The sequence below is a fragment of the Ovis aries genome, chromosome 17 (genome assembly GCF_016772045.2).
Source record: "Ovis aries strain OAR_USU_Benz2616 breed Rambouillet chromosome 17, ARS-UI_Ramb_v3.0, whole genome shotgun sequence".
NCBI lineage: Eukaryota > Metazoa > Chordata > Mammalia > Artiodactyla > Bovidae > Ovis > Ovis aries.
The window spans coordinates 64,794,993-64,815,062 of NC_056070.1; the positions used below are offsets into that span (position 1 = coordinate 64,794,993).

General features: G+C 50.0%; 1 protein-coding gene across 4 annotated transcripts in view; it reads right to left on the reverse strand.

Annotated features, from left to right (window-relative positions):
- WSCD2 (WSC domain containing 2) overlaps nt 1-20,070 on the reverse strand; it is a 117,369-nt gene that overhangs the window by 19,868 nt on the left and 77,431 nt on the right. For all 4 annotated transcript variants that reach the window (XM_004017447.5, XM_060400817.1, XM_060400816.1 and 1 more), the window contains 2 exons: nt 17,219-17,403; nt 1,678-1,799 (listed from right to left, as the gene is read on the reverse strand). In XM_004017447.5, coding sequence (XP_004017496.1) covers nt 1,678-1,799; nt 17,219-17,403 — 307 coding nt within the window. The remainder of the gene's footprint in view (nt 1-1,677; nt 1,800-17,218; nt 17,404-20,070) is intronic.

Genomic DNA, 20,070 nt, shown 5'->3' on the forward strand with positions numbered 1-20,070 from the left:
GTTTGTCCCTCACCACTAGCTGATCTGTAGTTTCCCCTTGGGCCCTCAGGACAGATGGATGTCCACCTGGAGGGGAGGCCATGGGAGGGGCCAAGAGAGAAAGCTGGACCAAAAGATGGTCAAACTTTTAAAAATCTTATGAACAGCACCCCTGACCTTCCAGGAGGCCTCCAGGGAGCAGAGCAAGCACTCAGGAAATGCTTGGTGACCTGAAGTTACCTGGCTGCCCTTGAACGGCTCCTGGACCTTGAAGAGTTCCTGCAAGCCTCTCTGTGGGCATCTCTGACTGCGTGCATGCTAAGTCGCTTCAGTTGTGTCCGACTCTTTGCGACCCTATGGACCATAGCCAGCCAGGCTCCCCTGTCCATGGGATTCTCCAGGCAAGAATCCTGGAGTGGGTTGCCATGCCCTCCTCCAGGGGATCTTCCCAACTCAAGGACTGAACCTGCATCTCTTATGCCTCCTGCATTGGCAGGTGGGTTCTTTACCACTAGCGCACCTAGGAAGCCCATGGAGTCTCCAGGGGAGCTCAGAAGACCATAGATTTGGTGTCAGAACCCATTCTGCCACTTGCTTATGCTGTGAGCTTGGGAAGTGACTGTCTGAGCCTTGGTTTTATCATCTGTGAAATGGGGAGGAAAATTCCCAGTTCCTAGCCTTGTTGTGAGAGGTAAGCTGTGTGACCCATGGGACAGAGGGGTGCATGGCGGGGCTCAGTAAGTGGCAGCCTCTACGATGTTGCTGCCTCTCGATCTTTCTGAAAGGTGCTTCGTGAATTAGGAGCCTTGATGGAAGAAACAGCCAGGCAGGATGACAGAACAGGTGGGAGCATTCAGGAGCTGGGGTGTGGGCTGAGCACCCAGGAGGAGCCACAAAGCGGCCCCCAGCCAATGCCAGCATCACTGAGGATGAAGACCACATCTCGCTGACGTTGCACTCCCCGCGTTGAGCACAAGGGCCTGGCACAAGGGAGGTTCTCATCAAATAGTAGCTGAGAGGATGAATGAAATGGGTAACCACTTTCTTGTGGTGGGGAAGTGGGGGTTCTCCTGTGGACCATCATATAATTAGCTCACCTTGAATGTTGGAGGGAGCTTCTCAGATATCACTGGATGCCAGTGATGAGCTTAGCTCCATGCTGGGTATCAAGAGTGGTCACAAAATGTTTTAGGCATAGCCTCTACTCTTGTGGAGTTCTCTGTCTGACTGGGGAAGAAGGATAAACAGTCAGCCATCCATCAGGGATCTCAAGCTGAGAAAGGACCATCCAGTTGGATCACCCAGTCCAGCTGCTATCCAGCACCCGAAGTTCTTGATGCCACACCTGCCCTGCCTCTGCTTGCATGCCTCCAGCGATGGGGAACTCACTCTTGTCCAAAGTGGGATTGTCCTGGGCTTTACCTGGCAATCCTTGATGCCTGCTTCTAGGCCCAGTTCACATGTCACCCTCAGTCCTGAGCGGTCCTCACTATTAGAACAAACACACTTCCTCGGAGGGAAAGAAACAGACCCTGCACAACTCCCAGCCTTTGGATCCAAGTTCGCCTCCTGCGTCACACGTCGCAGTCAAAACCTTCCTCAGAGCAGCCAGGTGGCTGCTCCCCCAGCCAAGCATCTCGCTTCTCCAGCTGCCCCACACTGCCCTCCCTGGAATTCCGTGTGTGAAAGCAGGCTCACCTTCTCTGTGCAGAAGTCCACACACTTGTCCACGGACATGTTGGGCATGGCGGCCGTCACGGGCAAGGCCAGGGAGAGGTTGTCGGGCCTGCGGAAGCAGCCTCGGAAGACTGCACTTCCATCTGGAGGGCCAAGGGGAAAAGGAACAGTCAGATGCAGGCTGGGAGAACCACCTTCTGAAGGAGGCACTGATGCACTGACGCCCAGCAGAGGCAAGGACACATGGTGGAGATTCATGAGCTAGAAAATTCCAAGAATGTCCTCAACCCTAGCATCTCTGTCCACAACCCGGGTTGCTGAGATGTTCTTGCTGGGCCATACAATCCCCTTTTCTTTGCCACCATTCCTACTTCTCACTTTCGCATCCTTGGTGGTGGAAACTTAGATGCTATGGAGGATTTTCGTGATCTCAGGAGAGGGTTGGGCATTTGAGATGGAGGGAAGACAAGGGGTCCAGGGTCCTCCCGCTCCTTCTTCCAGCACTGGGGTGCTCTGCCCCCTCATCCTGGGCTTTAGGGGAGACACTCAGTACCTCAAGAGTGTCTGCCCCATGCAGTGCTACAAGAGGCTGATTTACTGGAGAGATTCCCTTTAATTCCCTAGTGCGGAAGCATTCAAGCTACATAGTAGAAAATTTGGAGGCCATTGCTACCTCTTTAATAAAATTTATCCTCAAAACTATACTCAGCTGTTGTCTTCAGCTGAGTTTACCTGAAGCACACCCTGAGACAGTGTTTTATTGAGGGCGTGCTCTCAGGAGAATGGTGAGAGGGAAGCGGGCAGAGGAGGAGAGGAGCTAAGTAAGCATGTGACCTTAGCTGGGTACCATCTTCAGCCTGGAGGGTAAGTGACATCACAAGGTTGGTTCCACTTTAAGGAAAAGGGTCTGACCTTGGCCTTGTCTGCCCACCCCTCCTCAGTGTCTGTCATCTGGGAAGCTGTTGGGTCAAGGATCATTTTTCAGGCAAGGGGGCAGATGTGAGCCACTGGTGGTAAAGAGGATTTGGGTGGATACCTTTTGCATTCACTACAGATACACGTAAAGATTTATCAGTAAGAATGCTCATTGCAGAAATGATTTAAATTAACACAGGAAAGACTGAAAACAACCTCATTGTCCAACAATGAAGTGTGGACAAATACTGTGTGGGATGATGACACACTGGGATTCATGCCCCATAAGAATAAGGAGGCTAAAGGCTACTTTAGAGAGAGCTTTGTCTCTCCAAAGATGTATTCAAGATAGGATGCCAAATAAAAACTGAAAAGATGACACTCCACCTATTATAAAATGTCAGTTGTGTACACAAATGATCTCTCAATATAAATCTCTAGAGGGTTATCTCTGAATAGTAGGTGTGATGGTTACGTTTTGTGTCCACTTGTGAGGCTATGAGGCCCAGCTGTTTGGTCAGACACTGTTCTAGGTGTTGTTGAGAGCGGTTTTTGTAGATGGATTAACATCTATAGTTAGCTGACTTTAAGGACACTTTCCCTCTGAAATGTGGGTGAGCTGCCTCCAGTCAGTTGAAAGAATGAGAGAGGAAAATAAAAGAGGTTTTCCAGGGAAGAAGGAATTCAGCTTCTGGATGTCAGGCCTGCCAACCTCCACAATTTCATGAGCCACTTCCTTAAGCCAATCTCTTAATTTATACATTTCCACACAGCCTGCTGGTTCTGTTTCTCTGGAGAACTCTGACTGACTGGATAGGATTATAGACAATTTTTATTTCTATCTTTTTCTGTAAACCTCTTTCCCAACCTTTTTGACAGTGCACATTTATTTTTTAATAAAGACAAATTTTAACAATTAAAAGTGGCCCCTGTCAAATTTATCTAAAGGCTTATTGATGCCCATTTTAAATTGGGTTCCATGGTTCTCAAATTTGAGCTGAACATGTTTTTCTAGAAGCACAGCTTTCACAGAAAACAAAGGCTGTTGACGAGCGAATCCGAGCCAGGAGCACACAGGTAGGAGCCGTTTAGTGAGTGTCTACTACGTGTCGGCGACTACCGTGTGTTATCCACCCTTCCGAGACCTTTGCAAATGCCATCTCATTTTACCTTCTTGAGAACTCTGCAGGGTCCATAGCAAACTCTCATGTGACAAATGAGAGAGACAGGGCTTAGAAAGGGAGGTTGTATGGCAATACTGAAGACCCACTGTCAGCAAAATCGTGCTGAGGATTAACTCAGAAACATGATGCTACCCTTGGGGCAAGTGAAGCAAGCTGCAAAAATTGTATCTCTCCATCCATGTATGTATCTGGGTCTATGTACTGGTACGCAGCCCACCGCCACCAACCCCCGCCGTTTTTTTTTTTTTTTTTTTAGCATACCTATATTTAAGTGCAGAGAAAAAGATATGAAATTACTCCTCAGGCAGAAGGATGGTGGAGGAGGGGGAGGGAGTCTAGGAATGAAAATTTTAAATCTCAGCTGTCAAAGGCACCCCAGTGATTATCCCTACCACCTGGCACCCTGGAGCCTGAAGTTGTTCGTGGTGGAGGGAAATCTAGCAAGCTGAGAGGACATCTGGAATTGGGTTAAATGACTACTCTCTGGAGCATGCTGCAGACTCCTGCTATCCAGCGCCGTCTCCTCCACTTCCCCACCTCTCACTCCGGGCTGGGGAGAAGCGAAGGTGGTGGGTGCTGTGGTCCTGGCCTCAGTTTCCCCACGTGTAAATGATAAGGAGGAGGTTAGACTATGCAGATTCTCTTCTGTACAGGACGGCCTTCCGCCTTCCAAATGAAGAATCGCCACACCCCCAAATGCCACTGGGGTCCCGTGGTCTCCCATCCCATGGCCCAGGGTGCACAGAGGTGAAGCCCCATTTCATCGGTCACCCCAGTTCAGTTCAGTTCAGTTCAGTTCAGTCGCTCAGTTGTGTCCGACTCTTTGCGACCCCATGAATCACAGCACGCCAGGCCTCCCTGTCCATCACCATCTCCTGGAGTTCACTCAGACTCATGTCCATCGAGTCCATGATGCCATCCAGCCATCTCATCCTCGGTCGTCCCCTTCTCCTCCTGCCCCCAATCCCTCCCAGCATCAGAGTCTTTTCCAATGAGTCAACTCTTCGCATGAGGTGGCCAAAGTACTGGAGTTTCAGCTTTAGCATCATTCCTTCCAAAGAAATCCCAGGGTCGATCTCCTTCAGAATGGACTGGTTGGATATCCTTGCAGTCCAAGGGACCCTCAAGAGTCTTCTCCAACACCACAGTTCAAAAGCATCAATTCTTCAGCGCTCAGCCTTCTTCATAGTCCAACTCTCACATCCATACATGACCACAGGAAAAACCATAGCCTTGACTAGACGGACCTTTGTTGGCAAAGTAATATCTCTGTTTTTGAATATACTGTCTAGGTTGGTCATAACTTTTCTTCCAAGGAGAAGCGTCTTTTAATTTCATGGCTGCAATCACCATCTGCAGTGATTCTGGAGCCCCCCAAAATAAAGTCTGACACTGTTTCCACTGTTTCCCCATCTATTTCCCATGAAGCAATGGGACCGGATGCCATGATCTTCGTTTTCTGAATGTTGAGTTTCAAGCCAACTTTTTCGCTCTCCTCTTTCACTTTCATCAAGAGGCTCTTTAGCTCCTCTTCACTTTCTGCCTTAAGAGTGGTGTCATCTGCATATCTGAGGTTATTCATATTTCTCCTGGCAATCTTGATTCCAGCTTGTGTTTCTTCCAGTCCAGCGTTTCTCATGATGTACTCTGCATATAAGTTAAATAAGCAGGGTGACAATATACAGCCTTGACGTACTCCTTTTCCTATTTGGAACCAGTCTGTTGTTCCATGTCCAGGTCTAACTGTTGCTTCCTGACCTGCATACAGATTTCTCAAGAGGCAGGTCAGGTGGTCTGGTAATCTCATCTCTTTCAGAATTTTCCACAGTTTCTTGTGATCCACACAGTCAAAGGCTTTGGCATAGTCAATCAAGCAGAAATAAATGTTTTTCTGGAAGTCTCTTGCTTTTTCAATGATCCAACGGATGTTGGCAATTTGATCTCTGGCTCCTCTGCCTTTTCTAAAACCAGCTTGAATGTCAGGGAGTTCACGGTTCATGTATTGCTGAAGCCTGGCTTGGAGAATTTTGAGCATTACTTTACTAGCATGTGAGATGAGTGCAATTGTGTGGTAGTTTGAGCATTCTTTGGCATTGCCTTTCTTTGGAATTGGAATGAAAATGGACCTTTTCCAGTCCTGTGGCCCCTGCTGAGTTTTCCAAATTTGCTGGCATATTGAGTGCAGCACTTTCACGGCATCATCTTCCAGGATTTGAAATAGCTCAACTGGAATTCCATCACCTCCACTAGCTTTGTTCGTAGTGATGCTTTCTAAGGCCCATTTGACTTCACTTTCCAGGATGTCTGCCTCTAGGTGAATGATCACATCATCATGATTATCTGGGTCATGAAGATCTTTTTTGTTTGATTCTTCTGTGTATTCTTGCCACCTCTTCTTAATACTTCTGCTTCTGTTAGGTCCATACCATTTCTGTCCTTTATCGAGCCCATCTTTGCATGAAATGTTCTCTTGGTATCTCTAATTTTCTTGAAGAGATCTCTAGTCTTTCCCATTCTGTTGTTTTCCTCTATTTCTTTGCATTGATCGCTGAAGAAGGCTTTCTTATCTCTTCTTGCTATTCTTTGGAACTCTGCATTCAGATGCTTATATCTTTCCTTTCCTCCTTTGCTTTTTGCCTCTCTTCTTGTCACAGCTATTTGTAAGGCCTTCCCAGACAAGAAAGTTTTAATGATGCTCAGAGAATGTGCCATACAAGGCAAGGACAGGCAGGAGAGTCAGGTATTTGAGAAAAAGTGAAAGTGGACATCCATGGAATTCTCCAGGCCAGAATACTGGAGTGGGTAGACGTTCCCCTCTCGGATCTTCCCAACCTAGGGATCGAACCCAGGTCTCCCGCACTGCAGGCAGATTCTTTACCAGCTGAGCCACAAGGGAAGCCCATTTGAGCTAAGGTTTACAGCAATGAGATGGGAGGCTGGAAGTGGTGTGCACAAACCTTCATTTAACCAGACAACTCAGTTAGCTGGATGCCAACTCAGGTGCCAGGACAAAGAGATGCTGGCCTGCTCTCAGAAATAAGGGGGCTCCCCTTCTCTGTCTAGACTCTACTAGTGTTTGTTGAGCCTCCACAGATGCCAGGCTCCTGGCTGGGTGCTTTGGATTCATTGAATCTTCACAGTATCCGCGAGCCGTAGCTGCCACGGCTGGTTCAAGGAGGCACTCTAGCTTCCAGGATCACAAAATTGGCTAAGGACAGAGTGAGATCAAAGCCAGGTTACTCGGTCTCCCAATTCGATGCTTCTTCCAATAATAATAATGCTACTATAATGGTTAGATGCTTATGCTTGCTCTTTCAGTCATGTCTGACTCTTTTGTGACCTCATGGACTGTAGCCCACCAGGCTCCTCTGTCCATGGAATCTTCCAGGCAAGAAGACTGCAGTGGGTTGCCATTTCCTCCTCCAGGGGATCTTCCTGGCCCAGGGATTGAACCTGCATTTCCTGTGTCTCCTGCATTGGAAGGTGGACTCTTTACCATTGTGCCACCTGGGAAGCCCCCTTAGATAGTTATAGTCACATCAAACATGCTATTAGCTGGGAACTAAGCTGAATACACATGGCCTCGTTGAACACTTGCATTGCCCTGGTGGTATAAGGAGCCCCATTTTTAAGACAGGGAAACGCAAGTCTCAGAGGACTGAAACCAATTGATAAAGTCACCCAGATTATGAGGCAGAGCTAAGACTGGCATCTAAGTCTAAGATCGTTCCACTTTTGATCAAATACTCTTACCAAATACTCTTCATGTGCCAGGCACTGTGTAAACACGTGATACACTTTATACTCCTAATGACAAAGCAGGTCTCACTCTCCGCATCAAACAGAAGGGGAAACAAGCTCAGAGGGGGAAGTGATTCCCTAAGGCCACAGAGCTGACAGGTACCTGGATTCCAGCCTGGGAACATCTGAGCTCTGAGACCCTACACTCTGGGCTACCCCTCTCTAAGAAACCAGCCCCAGACCCTGTTTGGGCATTTCCAAAACACTGTGATGTGTATTCACTCCCCTTTGGCCACTAACCATTCACAAAGCCAAGGCTGTCACTCTGGGGTTTCTTGACATTGGAGTTTGATTCTCTTTGTGAAAAGTAAAAGTGTTAGTTGCTCAGTCGTGTCCGACTCTTTTTGACCCCATGAACTGTAGCCCATCAGGCTCCTCTGTCCATGGGATTCTCCAGGCAAAAACACTGGAGTAGGTAGCCATTCCCCTCTCTGGGGGATCTTCCCAATCTGATCCAGGGATCAAACTCAAGTCTCCTGCATTGCAGGCAGATTCTTTACCATCTGAGACCCCAGGGAAGGGGCAGGCAAAAGTCTATGAATCTAGCTCCTTAGAGGAAGTAGAATTCCTACCCTGGCATCTCCCAGGTGGTCTTTTCCTGCCTTCTTGGATGCAGGGAGGCCAGACTGCAAGCTGGGAAGAAGGAAGACTCTGTAAGCCAAGCACAGCTCAGATAGGTCTCCCTTTGACATTTCAGAATCTGTTAATGAGTCCCTGAACCTCCCAGCTTAGAAAGCAGAGCTGAACTGAATGCCCTGAATACCAAGTAAAGTGAGGTTTTCCGAGGCCTTAAAGGGCCAGAGAGGGATCAGAAGCTGCTGTTGCGAGTCTCCTTTTGGTCAAGGTGTCCACTGGGGTGGGGGTGGGGAGGCGCACAGGTTTGGGATGTTAGTTCTAGGAGCAGTTAACCTGCCGATGTGCGGTGTTTCTACAGTCCTGCCCATTCTGTTTTTAGAGGGAAACCATGTGGATTCACAGAGAACCTTGTGATGCCCTGTGGGAAGGCTGGAGTCCCAGAGGCCTGGGGAACACTTTGGAGGGCACCTCTCTCTGCAGGCTGCTCTCCATTATGGCTTGGTGATCGGAACGCTGAGAATATGCAAGGTGGCCAAGATGCTGAATCATCCTTCTAGCCTCATTCCTTCCATCTGTATAATGGGTCAGGGCTTCCCTGGTGATCAAATGGTAAAGAATCGGCTTAGAATGTAGGAGACCCATGTTTGATCCTGGGTTGGGAAGATCCCCTGGGAAAAAGAATGGCTACCCCCTCCAGTATTCTTGCCTGGAGAATCCATGGATAGAGGAGCCCGGTGGGCTACAGTCCATTGGGTTGCAACGAGTCGGACATGACTGAGTGACTAACACGTTCAGAACGGGTCACTGATTCTCCCTACTGCTGGCGCAAGGCTCTCTTGTCTCTTACATCTGAAAACACATGAGAAGTGGCCAGCCTGGATCCCTTAAATTTCCTAACACTCTCTGGTGATACAATTTTGGACTTTCACAGCACTAGGTGGATGCCTTCCTGTTTGCAAAAGGTCTCTCACGCCCAGCAGAAAGGGCACTGGTTTTAAATCCAGACGGACCTGGATCAGCACCTTCCACAGCTGTGTGTCCTTGGCCTGAGCCTTGGTTTCCTCGTCTGTACTCAGGGATCATCATCTCTAGCCTGCACAGTTGGGATGGAAGTTGATACAGCGGCGTCGACAGGGCCCGAGACCTACCAGGATTTGGCCAATGTTTCTTCCCGCTCCTTCTCCATCACTCGATCATGATTAAAGGGTGGCCAGACCCTACGTAGGAGACACTATCAGTGCCCATTAATACACTCCTGGCACTCACCGTCCCAGTACAGGCTGCCAGTGACGTCCTGTAAACAGCTAGGGTGTGTGAAGGATGGACTACGCTTCCAGGGAATTAATCTCCTTGGGAGCCACCCTCAGCTGATGTCGGGTGAACTTTGGAGGATAAATATTGCAGCTTCCTGCCCCTCTGATGGGACATCTTTGAAGAACCCTCTTTACTGCCTTCCCAACAGGATTAAGCTTCCTCAGTAGTGACTTGCTTTGTAAAGGGTCTGTGTTGACCCCTTCCCTTCCCTGGTCTCATGCCTTCACTCCCCTGGAGGTCCATCGTGGGGTCATCATTCAAGTAAACCAAAGCTCACAGCCTTGTCTCTGGGGGAATCCAACTCAAAATATTTTGGATCTTTGTGCATTCTGAATTCCCAAGGGGAATCCTGCATGAAGTTCAGAGCTGCTGCTCTTCACAGCCTGCAGCCCATGAGAATGGCGCCCCCTGGAGTTGTGCAGTACACAGTTCCTGGACAGTAGCAGTAACCCTGAGTAATGTCTTCCTAATGAGCAACCCTTGCTGAAGGAGAGCAACAAAGGAAAATAATAACAGCTGTTAACTCTATGTTGTTGATGCCAAGTACGTTACACATGTGTATGTGTGTTTATTGCTCAGTCATGTCTGACTGTTTGCCACCCCACGGACTATAGCCCACCAGGCTCCTCTGTCCATGAGATTCTCCAGGCAAGAATACTGGAGTGGGTAGTTATTCTCTTCTCCAGGAAATCTTCCTGATGCAGGGATCGAACCGAGGTCTCCTGCATTGCAGGCAGATTCCTTACCCTCTCAGCCACCAGGGAAGCCCCGATGTTACACATGTTCCCTCAGTTAATCCTCAGAACAACCTAAGCAGTAGATGATGCTATTATCCTGTTTTGCAGCTGGAGATCCTGAGACATAACAAGATTTGATTGGTATTACAGCTCACACAGCTAGTGGGGCACAGAGTTGGGATCTGGCTCCAGTCTTACTTGACGTCACATCCTAGGTTCCCACCTCTCTGCCATTCTGCAGGAGGCCTATCAAATTCCAACCTGGTTGGGCTCCGGAGACCCTGTGCCAGCCACCTGAATTTCCCAGAAACCCTCTCAGGCTCCACAGGAGGGGTCCAAGGATCACAAAAGCGCGTGCCCCACATTCTGATAATGTCAGCTCTTCATTGCCAGGCCAGCTGGGATGGTGCATGACCTCGGCAGCTTGGGGTTTTTTTACTAGCAAGAGGCAAGCAGAGCAACTGTTCATCAGCTCTCTTGATGGGGGGCAGCGCAAGTCTCTCTGAAGCCCATCACCTCTTTGTTCTGGGGCTTCACAAAAGTGAGGGAAATGCCACCAGGCATCAGCTTAAAGGCAGGCGAGGAAGAGTTCTCCTTGGTTTGAAAGAGGCCACCACCCCCTAGGGTAATTAGGCCAAGCTCTACTGCATTAAAGATGCCGGTGAGGAGGAAAGGCAGTGAGCTGGGAGCTGTTAATGGCTACCTATAATCAGAGGGAGATTGAATTACACAAAGAGCCTAACTGTCCGAGGAGAATTCAAAACCAGCTATTTTTAGGCATCACCAAAGGCTCCTGTGAGCTGTTGGAAATTCAAATAACTTGAGCTGGGTGCTGCTTGGAGTGAATTGAGGAGTTTTCATTTTAGGAAGGAAGATGCATGACCGTTACTCCAAACAGGCACTGTGCTTTCTCGATTTTATCTCACATGGCCATCATAGCAATCTTTCGGGGTTGGAACTGTCCCCATATTACAGATGAGGCTCTTGGGGTTCAGAGGGAAAGAGTGGCATGGTCAAAGTCAAAACAGCAAATCAGTGAAAGAGCTGGGATAGAAACAATGTGTGCCTGATCTTGAAATCTACATCCAGAGTCTTCCCTGGTGGTCCAGGGGCTAAGACTCCATGCTCCCAATGCAGGGGGCCCGGGTTCAATCCCTGGATGGGGAACTAGATCCCTTATGCTGCAGCTAAGACCTGGCACAGCCAAATAGAGAAATGCAAAAAACCCTATATCCATTGCTCCCATAGCCTCCCTGGAGTTTGGTTTAGGGAGAAGTGCAAATTGCTTTCCCCCCCACCACGATAAAGAAGGAGAACAATTTTCTGGCTATCATACCTCGACCGTACACAGCAGAACTCATGAAGACCTATCTGAATTATAAAATTCAGGGATTGCAGGCATATATCAAGGGAAAGGAAAGACCTCCAGGCCTGGCAAAGAAGGAGCTAGACAAGGCCCCTCCCTCCATCCAGTGTGACTTTCCATGGTCATCTGAGGCTAGATGGTGAGGTGGTTAAAAAGAGTATAGTGAGCATAAAGGACAAGCATTGTCTCCTTCAAGAGACAAAAAATCGCTAGAACTAAGAACAGTACACAACAAGAACAGTATACAAATTACACTATGCGAACTGTAAACCGTAAGTCAAGGTCTAGCTTTTCAGTGATAACATAAGCTTCATAGAGCTTTCCTCGTGGCTCAGCGGTAAAGAATCTGCCTGCAATGCAGGAGCCGCAGGAGATGGGGGTTCGATCCCTGGGTCGGGAAGATTCCCTGGAGGAGGGCATGGCAACCCATTCCAGTATTCTTGCCTGGAGAATTCCATGGACAGAGGGGCCTGGCAGGCTACAGTCCATGGAGTTGCAAAGAGTCGGACCTGATTGAAGCAACTTAGCATGCACACACAATGTAAGCTTCATAATACTTTCATCAAAGAGAAAAAAAAAAAAAACAAAACAGAGGGAAAAAGGCCGAGTCCTGGGAGAGGCTGGTCTGCAGTCATGGGGGTTTTGTTGTTGTTTAGTCAGTAAATTGTGTCTGAATCTTTTGTGACCCCATGGACTGTAGCCCATCTCTGTTCATGAGATTCCTCAGGCAAGTATGCTCGAGGGGGTTGCCATTTCCTTCTCCAGGGGATCTTCCTTCCTGCATTGGCAGGTGGATTCTTTACCCACTGAGCCCCCATAAAGCCCGTGAGGGTTTTAGGCGGCCCTGAAGGGTGGTCAGCACCACGGACAGCCACCCATGGGCACCACATATATATATATATATTCCATGTAATTCTAGTGAACCTTGCAAAGCAAATCTTGCAAGAATCTTTCAGGCAAATGGAATTTCTTGCAATGCCCTATAAAGCCATAATATTCTCAAATCACCAGCAGGTCTCTGCCCCTGGGAGGAGAAGCCGCACTTGCTGACACATTTAGCAAACCGCTGTGCAAAATGTAATCCAACCAAGAAGGAAGTCCATTTCTCGGTCCTTTTGTAACAAGGGCAAAGAGCCCCTGTGCCTGAGAGTCTGTGTCAAGGAAGAATAGCAGGGTTCCTGCAGACATTTGCTCTGCCAACCTTTTAATGCTTTCACTACTGTAGGAGCATTCCATCACCTCGGAGACACGGAGGCCAGCTCCCCCCACGAGGCTGGCTCCCCATACAAGGCCAACACCCCATGCAAGGCCAACACCCCACCAGAGGGGTGCTCAAGAGACAGTAAGCCTCCTTTGGATCTTCACAATCATTAAGAGTTCTGTGCCACTGCCCTGGGAAACACAATTAGGACACAGTGTTAATACAAACTAATGACTCTACAAATGGAATCTGGTTTCCACCACCCCTGTTTCCTGGAGCATCTGCTCATTACCCTGCCTAAAGTAATACATGCCAGTGTCACATGGTGGTGGAAGGCCTCCCTTTCTAACTTATTTGTGTATAAATCAGATCTCAGGAGTGGGAAATCAAGCATGCCACTGAGCCATAGCAAAGACACTGGATATTCTGTGTCGTGTAGAGACAGGAGACAGGGCAGAAGGAGATACCAGGGGCCAGGGAAGGAAGGAGGTAGGTCAGACCAAGGAGCGCTTCCAAAGGAGAGGCATGGGGTCCGGAATCCAGCACGAAGCCAGGGTGTTTGCAGCACTATATGGCATTAGCACCCAAACCGGGAGTCGGAGAACTGGGTCCCAGCCTAAGTTCAGTCCCTGACAAGCACTGTGGCCTTGAGAACATCAGGCCTGCCCACTGTCCATTACAAGTAACTCTTGGCGTTTGCATACTCTGCTCCTTCTGCCCTGATTCCTCCCCCACCCTCTGGCAATGTGTCTCGAGTCTGAATATCCTCCTCTTTCACACCAGGCAAAATCCTGTGCGTCTTTCAAGGCCCTAACCAGTCAGCCTTCTTCTGTGGAGCTGCCCCCAGGGCTGTTCAATCTGGCCACTTGTGCTTTTTAGGCCTTAGTTTCTAAAGCTGCAAAATGGAACGTCAGCAAGGAAGGTGCTTCTAATAGGTCATTCAAAACATAACCTTTGCTGATCCTGGAGTTTTGCTCTCAGCTGGATATGTGACTCTTCCTTTTACCTGGAAATCTTAGAATGAGATTCGGTGCAAATGTTGCTTTCTTGGCTCCCATATATACGTCACCACCCCCTTGCCCACTTGAGCAGACCCGACTGGTCTTGGGTCTGCCTGTCCACTAGACGGTGACCTCCTTGAGAGCAGGGACTATGTTCTATTTTTTATTACCCATTCTCCTCTCCAAGCCTAAGCCACAGGGGAGCTCATCAAATGTTTTGGTTCAATGAACAGTCCTCAGGCTCTCTCCCAATACCATGTTGCCAACTGGGAGCCCATGAGGAGTTCCAACTTGACCAACCATCTGTCTCCTTATCCAAGCCACTTGCATTCTCATCTCAGCCACAGTAGCCTTGAGGTTAGCAAGGCTTAGATTCCGTTCTGTAGTCTCCTGCTGGAGGTGCCCAAGCTGCCAGCCTTATACAGTGACAATTCAGAACAACTGGGGTGGGCTTAGACTCCGGGACTCCTCTCTCGGTAGAAATGAATGGGTTCCCCATCTTGAATGTATGGATGGAACGTTCCTTTCTCAGATGGAACACAGTATCACTGCAGAGGTGGGTGAGCTGAGGGGCACAGCAGCATTCCCAGCAGCCTCAGGGGTCTCTTACCAGCAACCACCCAATCAGCCCACCCCCTCACTGCTACCGGGGCAAAACACACCCAACTGTAAGAGAATCTCATAGTTTATGTGTGTTGAGGCTTTTACATTTCAGGTAATTGGAAAAAAAACAACAAAAAAAACCTCTGATGGTCCATGAGACTGCTATTGCTTGGGCTTCTTAAGTGGCTCAGTGGTTAGAGACTCTGCCTGCCAATGCAGGAGACCCGGGTTCGATCCCTGGGTTGGGAAGATCCCCTGAAGGAGGAAATGGCAACCCACTCCAGTATTCTTGCCTGGAGAATTTCATGGACAGAGGAGCCTGGCAGGTTACAGTCTATGGGGTTGCAAAGAGCCGGACACGACGGAGAGACGAGGAACACAAGCATGAGATTGTTATTATACCTGGTGATCTTAATAGTGTGTGTATCTGAGTGTGTGTGTGTGTGTGTGTGTGGCAGGGGAGGAGAGCGAGAGGCAGAAACAGAGGCAGAGAGACAGAGGCAAGAGAGACAGGAGGATGTTCATATCACCCAGCCACTCTGAACAGTAAGCAAAAGGAGGTCTGGCTGAGAGCGGCTGATGAAATATTCTTGTTATCTAGCTTAGCATCATTCACCAGAATGTTCTAGTGGCTGCAGCTTTCCCTCTAAATACACATAACTTTAAGGTCATCTCTTCTTATGGTCAAAGTTGCCATCTGAATAATGTAAATACTGGCATAAAGAGAATCAGTAGGGGACTTCCCTGGCAGTCCAGCGGTAAGGAATCCGCCTGCCAATGTAGGGGACAAGGGTTCGAGCCTTGGCCTGTGGGAAGATTCCACATGCCGCAGAGCAACTAAGCCCATGTGTTACAACTCCTGAGCCCTCGTTCTGGAGCCTACGGGCCTCAGCTACTGAGCCCGGGTGGCCTAGAGTCCGTGCTCCCAAACAAGAGCAGCCACGGCAAGGAGAGATCCATGCATGGCGACGAAGAGCAGCTGCCACTCCTCGCAACTGAAGGAAGCCTGCGTCTGGCAAGGAAGACCCAGCACAGCCAAAAATAAGCAAATAAAATTAAAGAAATCAGTATCGGGGATGATGACTCTGCCATCAAACCAAGACCTCACTACCCTAATGGCCAAACCAGAAACTCGCGGCACGGACATTATCCAGCCTGGATTTCACACACCCACCGTGTCCTCTGCCAGCTGGGCCTTCAGACCTGGGTGAACTGAGGCAACGATGGACAAGGAGATGATGGTACCTCCGTTTCTAGTAATCAGCCGCTTTGCAAATTGGCAGCACTCTTGACCCTGCTGCAGAGCGAAGCATGAACAGAGCTTCAAACACAGGGCTTGGAAACCGACACGTTATCAAGGAAACCAGCGATGAATTTCTATCAGCGGTGACATTCACACGGAAGAGGCCTTCTGCTGCACGCACACAGGTGTTAAGGTTCTGCCACGTTCACCTGAGTGGGCAGGCCTACATTCTGGGCGGACCTTGTCAGCTCCACCGAGGTCTAAGGCCTTATTATTCAAGGTGTGGTCTATGGACCCGCAGCCTAGCATCACCTAGGACCTCCTTGGAAAGCTGAATCAGAGTCTGCATTTTAGCAAGATCTCCCTGGGATTCCCCGGCACGTTCAAATCCGAGATTTGTAGTTCTGGATTCCTGTTTGCACCTCAGGACCACATCCGAAGAGGACCCAGGACAAACCTCAGCCGTCTGTCTTTTGTCATGGCCATTAGCTCTGCTTGTAGGTCTGAACGTCAGCTCTGAGGTCACGAGGCTGTGTGACCTTGGGCAGGCTTACTTAAATTCATTAAGCCTCAGTTTCCTCACTGTAAAATGGAGATGATTAACCATGGCAACTGCCTGAAAAGTCTGTAGGGAAGGGAAACAAAATCAGGCTTGCAATGGGCTTAGCACAGTGCCTGGTGTACAGCAGATGCTTGAGAAACAAACATTAAATGCTGCTGAACAGCCAGAGAAGGAACAGTGGGACACTATCCACAGAGGAGGGGGTGGCTCCTGTCCTTGCCTAATTACACCCTTCCCACCCTCAGTCTGAAAACTGGAGAGTTTTTCTCATAAGATCGAAACATTGGCAAGTGAGGGATAAACTGTCTCTGCATGCATGCGTGCTAAGTGACTTTGGTTGTGTCTAACTCCTCTCGACCCCATGGACTGTAGCCCACCAGGCTCCTCGGTCCACGCGATTCTCCAGGCAAGAGCACTGGAGTGGGTTGCCATGCCCTCCTCCAGGGCATCTTCCCAACTCAGGGATCGAACCCTTGCCTCTTACATTTCCTGCATTGGCAAGCCAGTTCTTTACCACTAGCGCCATCTGGAAATTGTCTCTATGGAGCATTAAAGGCATAATCTATGGGACGTCCCTGGTGGTCCAGTGGTTAACTCCACGCTTCAGTACAGGCAGCCTGGGTTCAATCCCCAGTCAGGGAACAAAAATCCCACGTGCTGCATGGCACGGCCAAAAGAGAAGAATTAAGAGAGAAGCTCTGGAGTTGGTTTAAATCCTCTGCTGCTTGCGTGGCACCGAGCCTCAGTCTCCTTATCTGTAAAGTGGGTGAATAACTGCTGTTTCGAGGGCCATCGCGAGGGTCAGGCATGCTCTTGCAAAGAAGGCACTTGGAAAATGACAGAGTGCTTGCTGCCATCATTATCATCATCACCATCATTAGGGACAACCTGCTCTCAGCCAATCAGGAAGGGTAGGCCAGGTCAGGCTCTTGGTCTGTGGAGGCGGAAGAGGGGTTCGGCTGGAGGCGAGGCTGGGGCAGGGTGGTGGCGGCTGGGGGGGCGGCGCCTGAGGGCTCAGGAGGGGTGGGGCGCGGGTGGGGGAGGGGCTGACTCACGTACACCTGCGGGCTGACTCTTGGGCCAGCTGCAGCCGGTAGACGGACAGGCGGTTGGCTCCCCCGCACACGCTGCCCCGCTCGCCCTTGCAGTCCATGTCACACTCCGCCTCGCTCACGTTCGCCGCCTGGATCTTGTGGCCACAGTAGCACTCGGCGCCGAACTCCAGCCCAGCGTACAGGTAACCCCTGGGGGAGGCTGCTGTCAGGCCGGGGTGCCTGCCCTCACGGAGACCCCGGGGGAGGGCAGGGAGTGGTGGCCAGGGAGGAGGTCCCGGGGGATGAGTCCGCTCTGGGGACTCGGAGGTCCCGGGGGAGACGGGGATACAGATGCTGAAGGTGGGATGACAGAGACCCCCCAGGGGGGAGGAAAGAGGGGACCTCAGGGGACAGGAGACCCATCCACATGGACAGTGGGTAGACAAGAGGCTTCAGGAGATGGGGAGACCCCAGGGAAAGGAGGAGACTGGGGTGCGGGAGGGGGGAAAACAGGGAAGGCTGTGGGGGTCAGGGAGACCTAAGGAGATCTGGGAGACAGGGATGCTCCAAGGGACATCAAGATCGAGAATTAGGAGACCCTGAGAAGGTCGTGGAGGCTGAGGAGTCTGAAAGTCTTGCAGGTGCAATGGGCAAGAAGCCAAGAAGGATTACAGGGAGGTCCTGGGGGGGGGCAGGCAGGGAGACTCAAGGAGGGGATGAGACCCCAGGGAGACCACTGGCTTCCCTCCCTGTCTGAGGCCTCACACCCCCTCTACACTTCGCCACACAGACACAGCACGTCGCATTCACACCCACCCACATACACCTTCAGCACCCTTGACACACACCACACCCTTCCGATCCTGTGGTCCCTCTGTCCTCCCTGCTCTCTGATCTTTCCTTCCTCAGCCAGGAGCCAATCACAGGTGCAGAGTCTAGCCCCTTTGTTCTGGGAAACACCACCCAGGGATGATACCTCTATGTCCCCTGAGAGAAGCTGGGCCCAGGAGAGGGGGAAGGGGACTCTCGCATCTCTCTGGAAAACTAAGGTCACATATCCAGTCAAGTAAACTTTCCTTAAAATAAAAAAGAAATCCAGGCACTGCAACATTTTCCATTTTTCTTTTTTCACAGCTATGGAATCATTTCCTAAAAAGGGCTCTTGGTGAGGATCTGTCTGTAAACAGATGAAAAGGGAATTGCTTGTTCTGGCTCCAGGAGTGGCTATGAAGTGGGGAAGGGGAGGGGAGTAGGACGAGCCCTGCTCAGCCCTCTTGCCCACTGCGTTCTCTGAGGCATGCTCCAGAACTGAGAAAGGTTCCTGGGGGCAGGGGGCAGCCTGCAAATTACTGGTCCTGAAAGACTGGACTTGCGGGAGGTGTCAGCTCATGCCTTCTGGGGTCTAGCTGGAGACACAGACCCACCCAGACTCATGTCTCCGAACATCCCAACAACTCAGGGTGGTATGCAACCACAGGGTCACCTGGGCAGATGCAATTATTGTTCAGTTGCTCAGCTGCATCTGACTCTTTGCAACCCCATGGACGGCAGCACTCCAGGCTTCCCTGTCCTTTACTGTCTCTTGGAGTTTGCTCAAACTCATGTCCATTGAGTCAGCTCTTCGCATCAGGTGGCCAAACTATTGGAGCTTCAGCTTCAGCATCAGTCCTCCCAGTGAATACTCAGGGTTGATTTCCTTTAGGACTGACTGGTTTCATCTCCTTGCAGATGCAGTTCAGTTCAGTTCAGTCGCTCAGTCGTGTCTGACTCTTTGCGTTCCCATGGACTGCAACACACCAGGCTTCCACGTCCTTCACCAACTCCTGGAGCCTGCTCAAATTCGTGTCCATCAAATCAGTGATGCCATCCAACCATCTCATCCTCTGTCATCCCCTTCTCCTCCTGCCTTCAATCTTTCCCAGCATCAGGGTCTTTTCCAGTGAGTCAGTTCTTCCCATCAGGTGGCCGAAGTATTGGAGTTTCAGCTTCAACATCAGTTCTTCCAATGAATATTCATGACTGATTTCCTTTAGGATGGACTGGTTGGATCTCCTTGCTGTCCCAGGGACTCTCAAGAGCCTTCTCCAATACCACAGTTCAAAAGCATCAATTCTTCAGCACTCAGCTTTCCATAGTCCAACTCTCACATCCATACATGACTACTGGTAAAACCATAGCTTTGACTAGATGGACCTTTGTTGGCAAAGTAATGTCTCTGCTTTTTAATATGCTGTCTAGGTTGGTCATAGCTGTTCTTCCAAGAAGCAAGCGTCTTAATTTCATGGCTGCAGTCACCATCTGCAGTGATTTTGGAGCCCCTAAAACAAATTGCAGATGCAGCAGGAGCATCTTAAACTATCTGGGCATCTTGGGGCTGGGTCAGCCTCCTCCTTCTTCCACCTCTCCGTCTCTCCGAAGCCTTGGTTCTCAGGTGTCCCTGGGGCCGTCACATATAACTGGACCCACTGGTGGAAGGACCACTCCTGGGCAGCAGGAGCTTTTAAAGCTCCCCAGCTGGATGTGAAAGTCAGAGCAGCAGGCTCCAACCATGGTCCCAGGACCTGCAGCATCCAGTATCATCTGGGAACTTGTTAAAAATGCGAATTCTTGGACTCCACCTCAAACCCAACAAATTGAAAATTGGGAGTGGGGTGGGGCCCAGCAGTTTGTTTTGAAAGATTCCAGGTGAGCTTCCCTGAGAGCTCAGTTGGTAAAGAATCTGTCTGCAATGCAGGAGACCCCGGTTTAATTCAAGGGTCGGAAAGATCTTCTGGAGAAGGGATAGGCTACCCACTCCAGTATTCTTGGGCTTCCCTTGTGGCTCAGCTGGTGAAGAACCTGCCTGGGATGCCAAAGACCGGGGTTCAATCCCTGGGT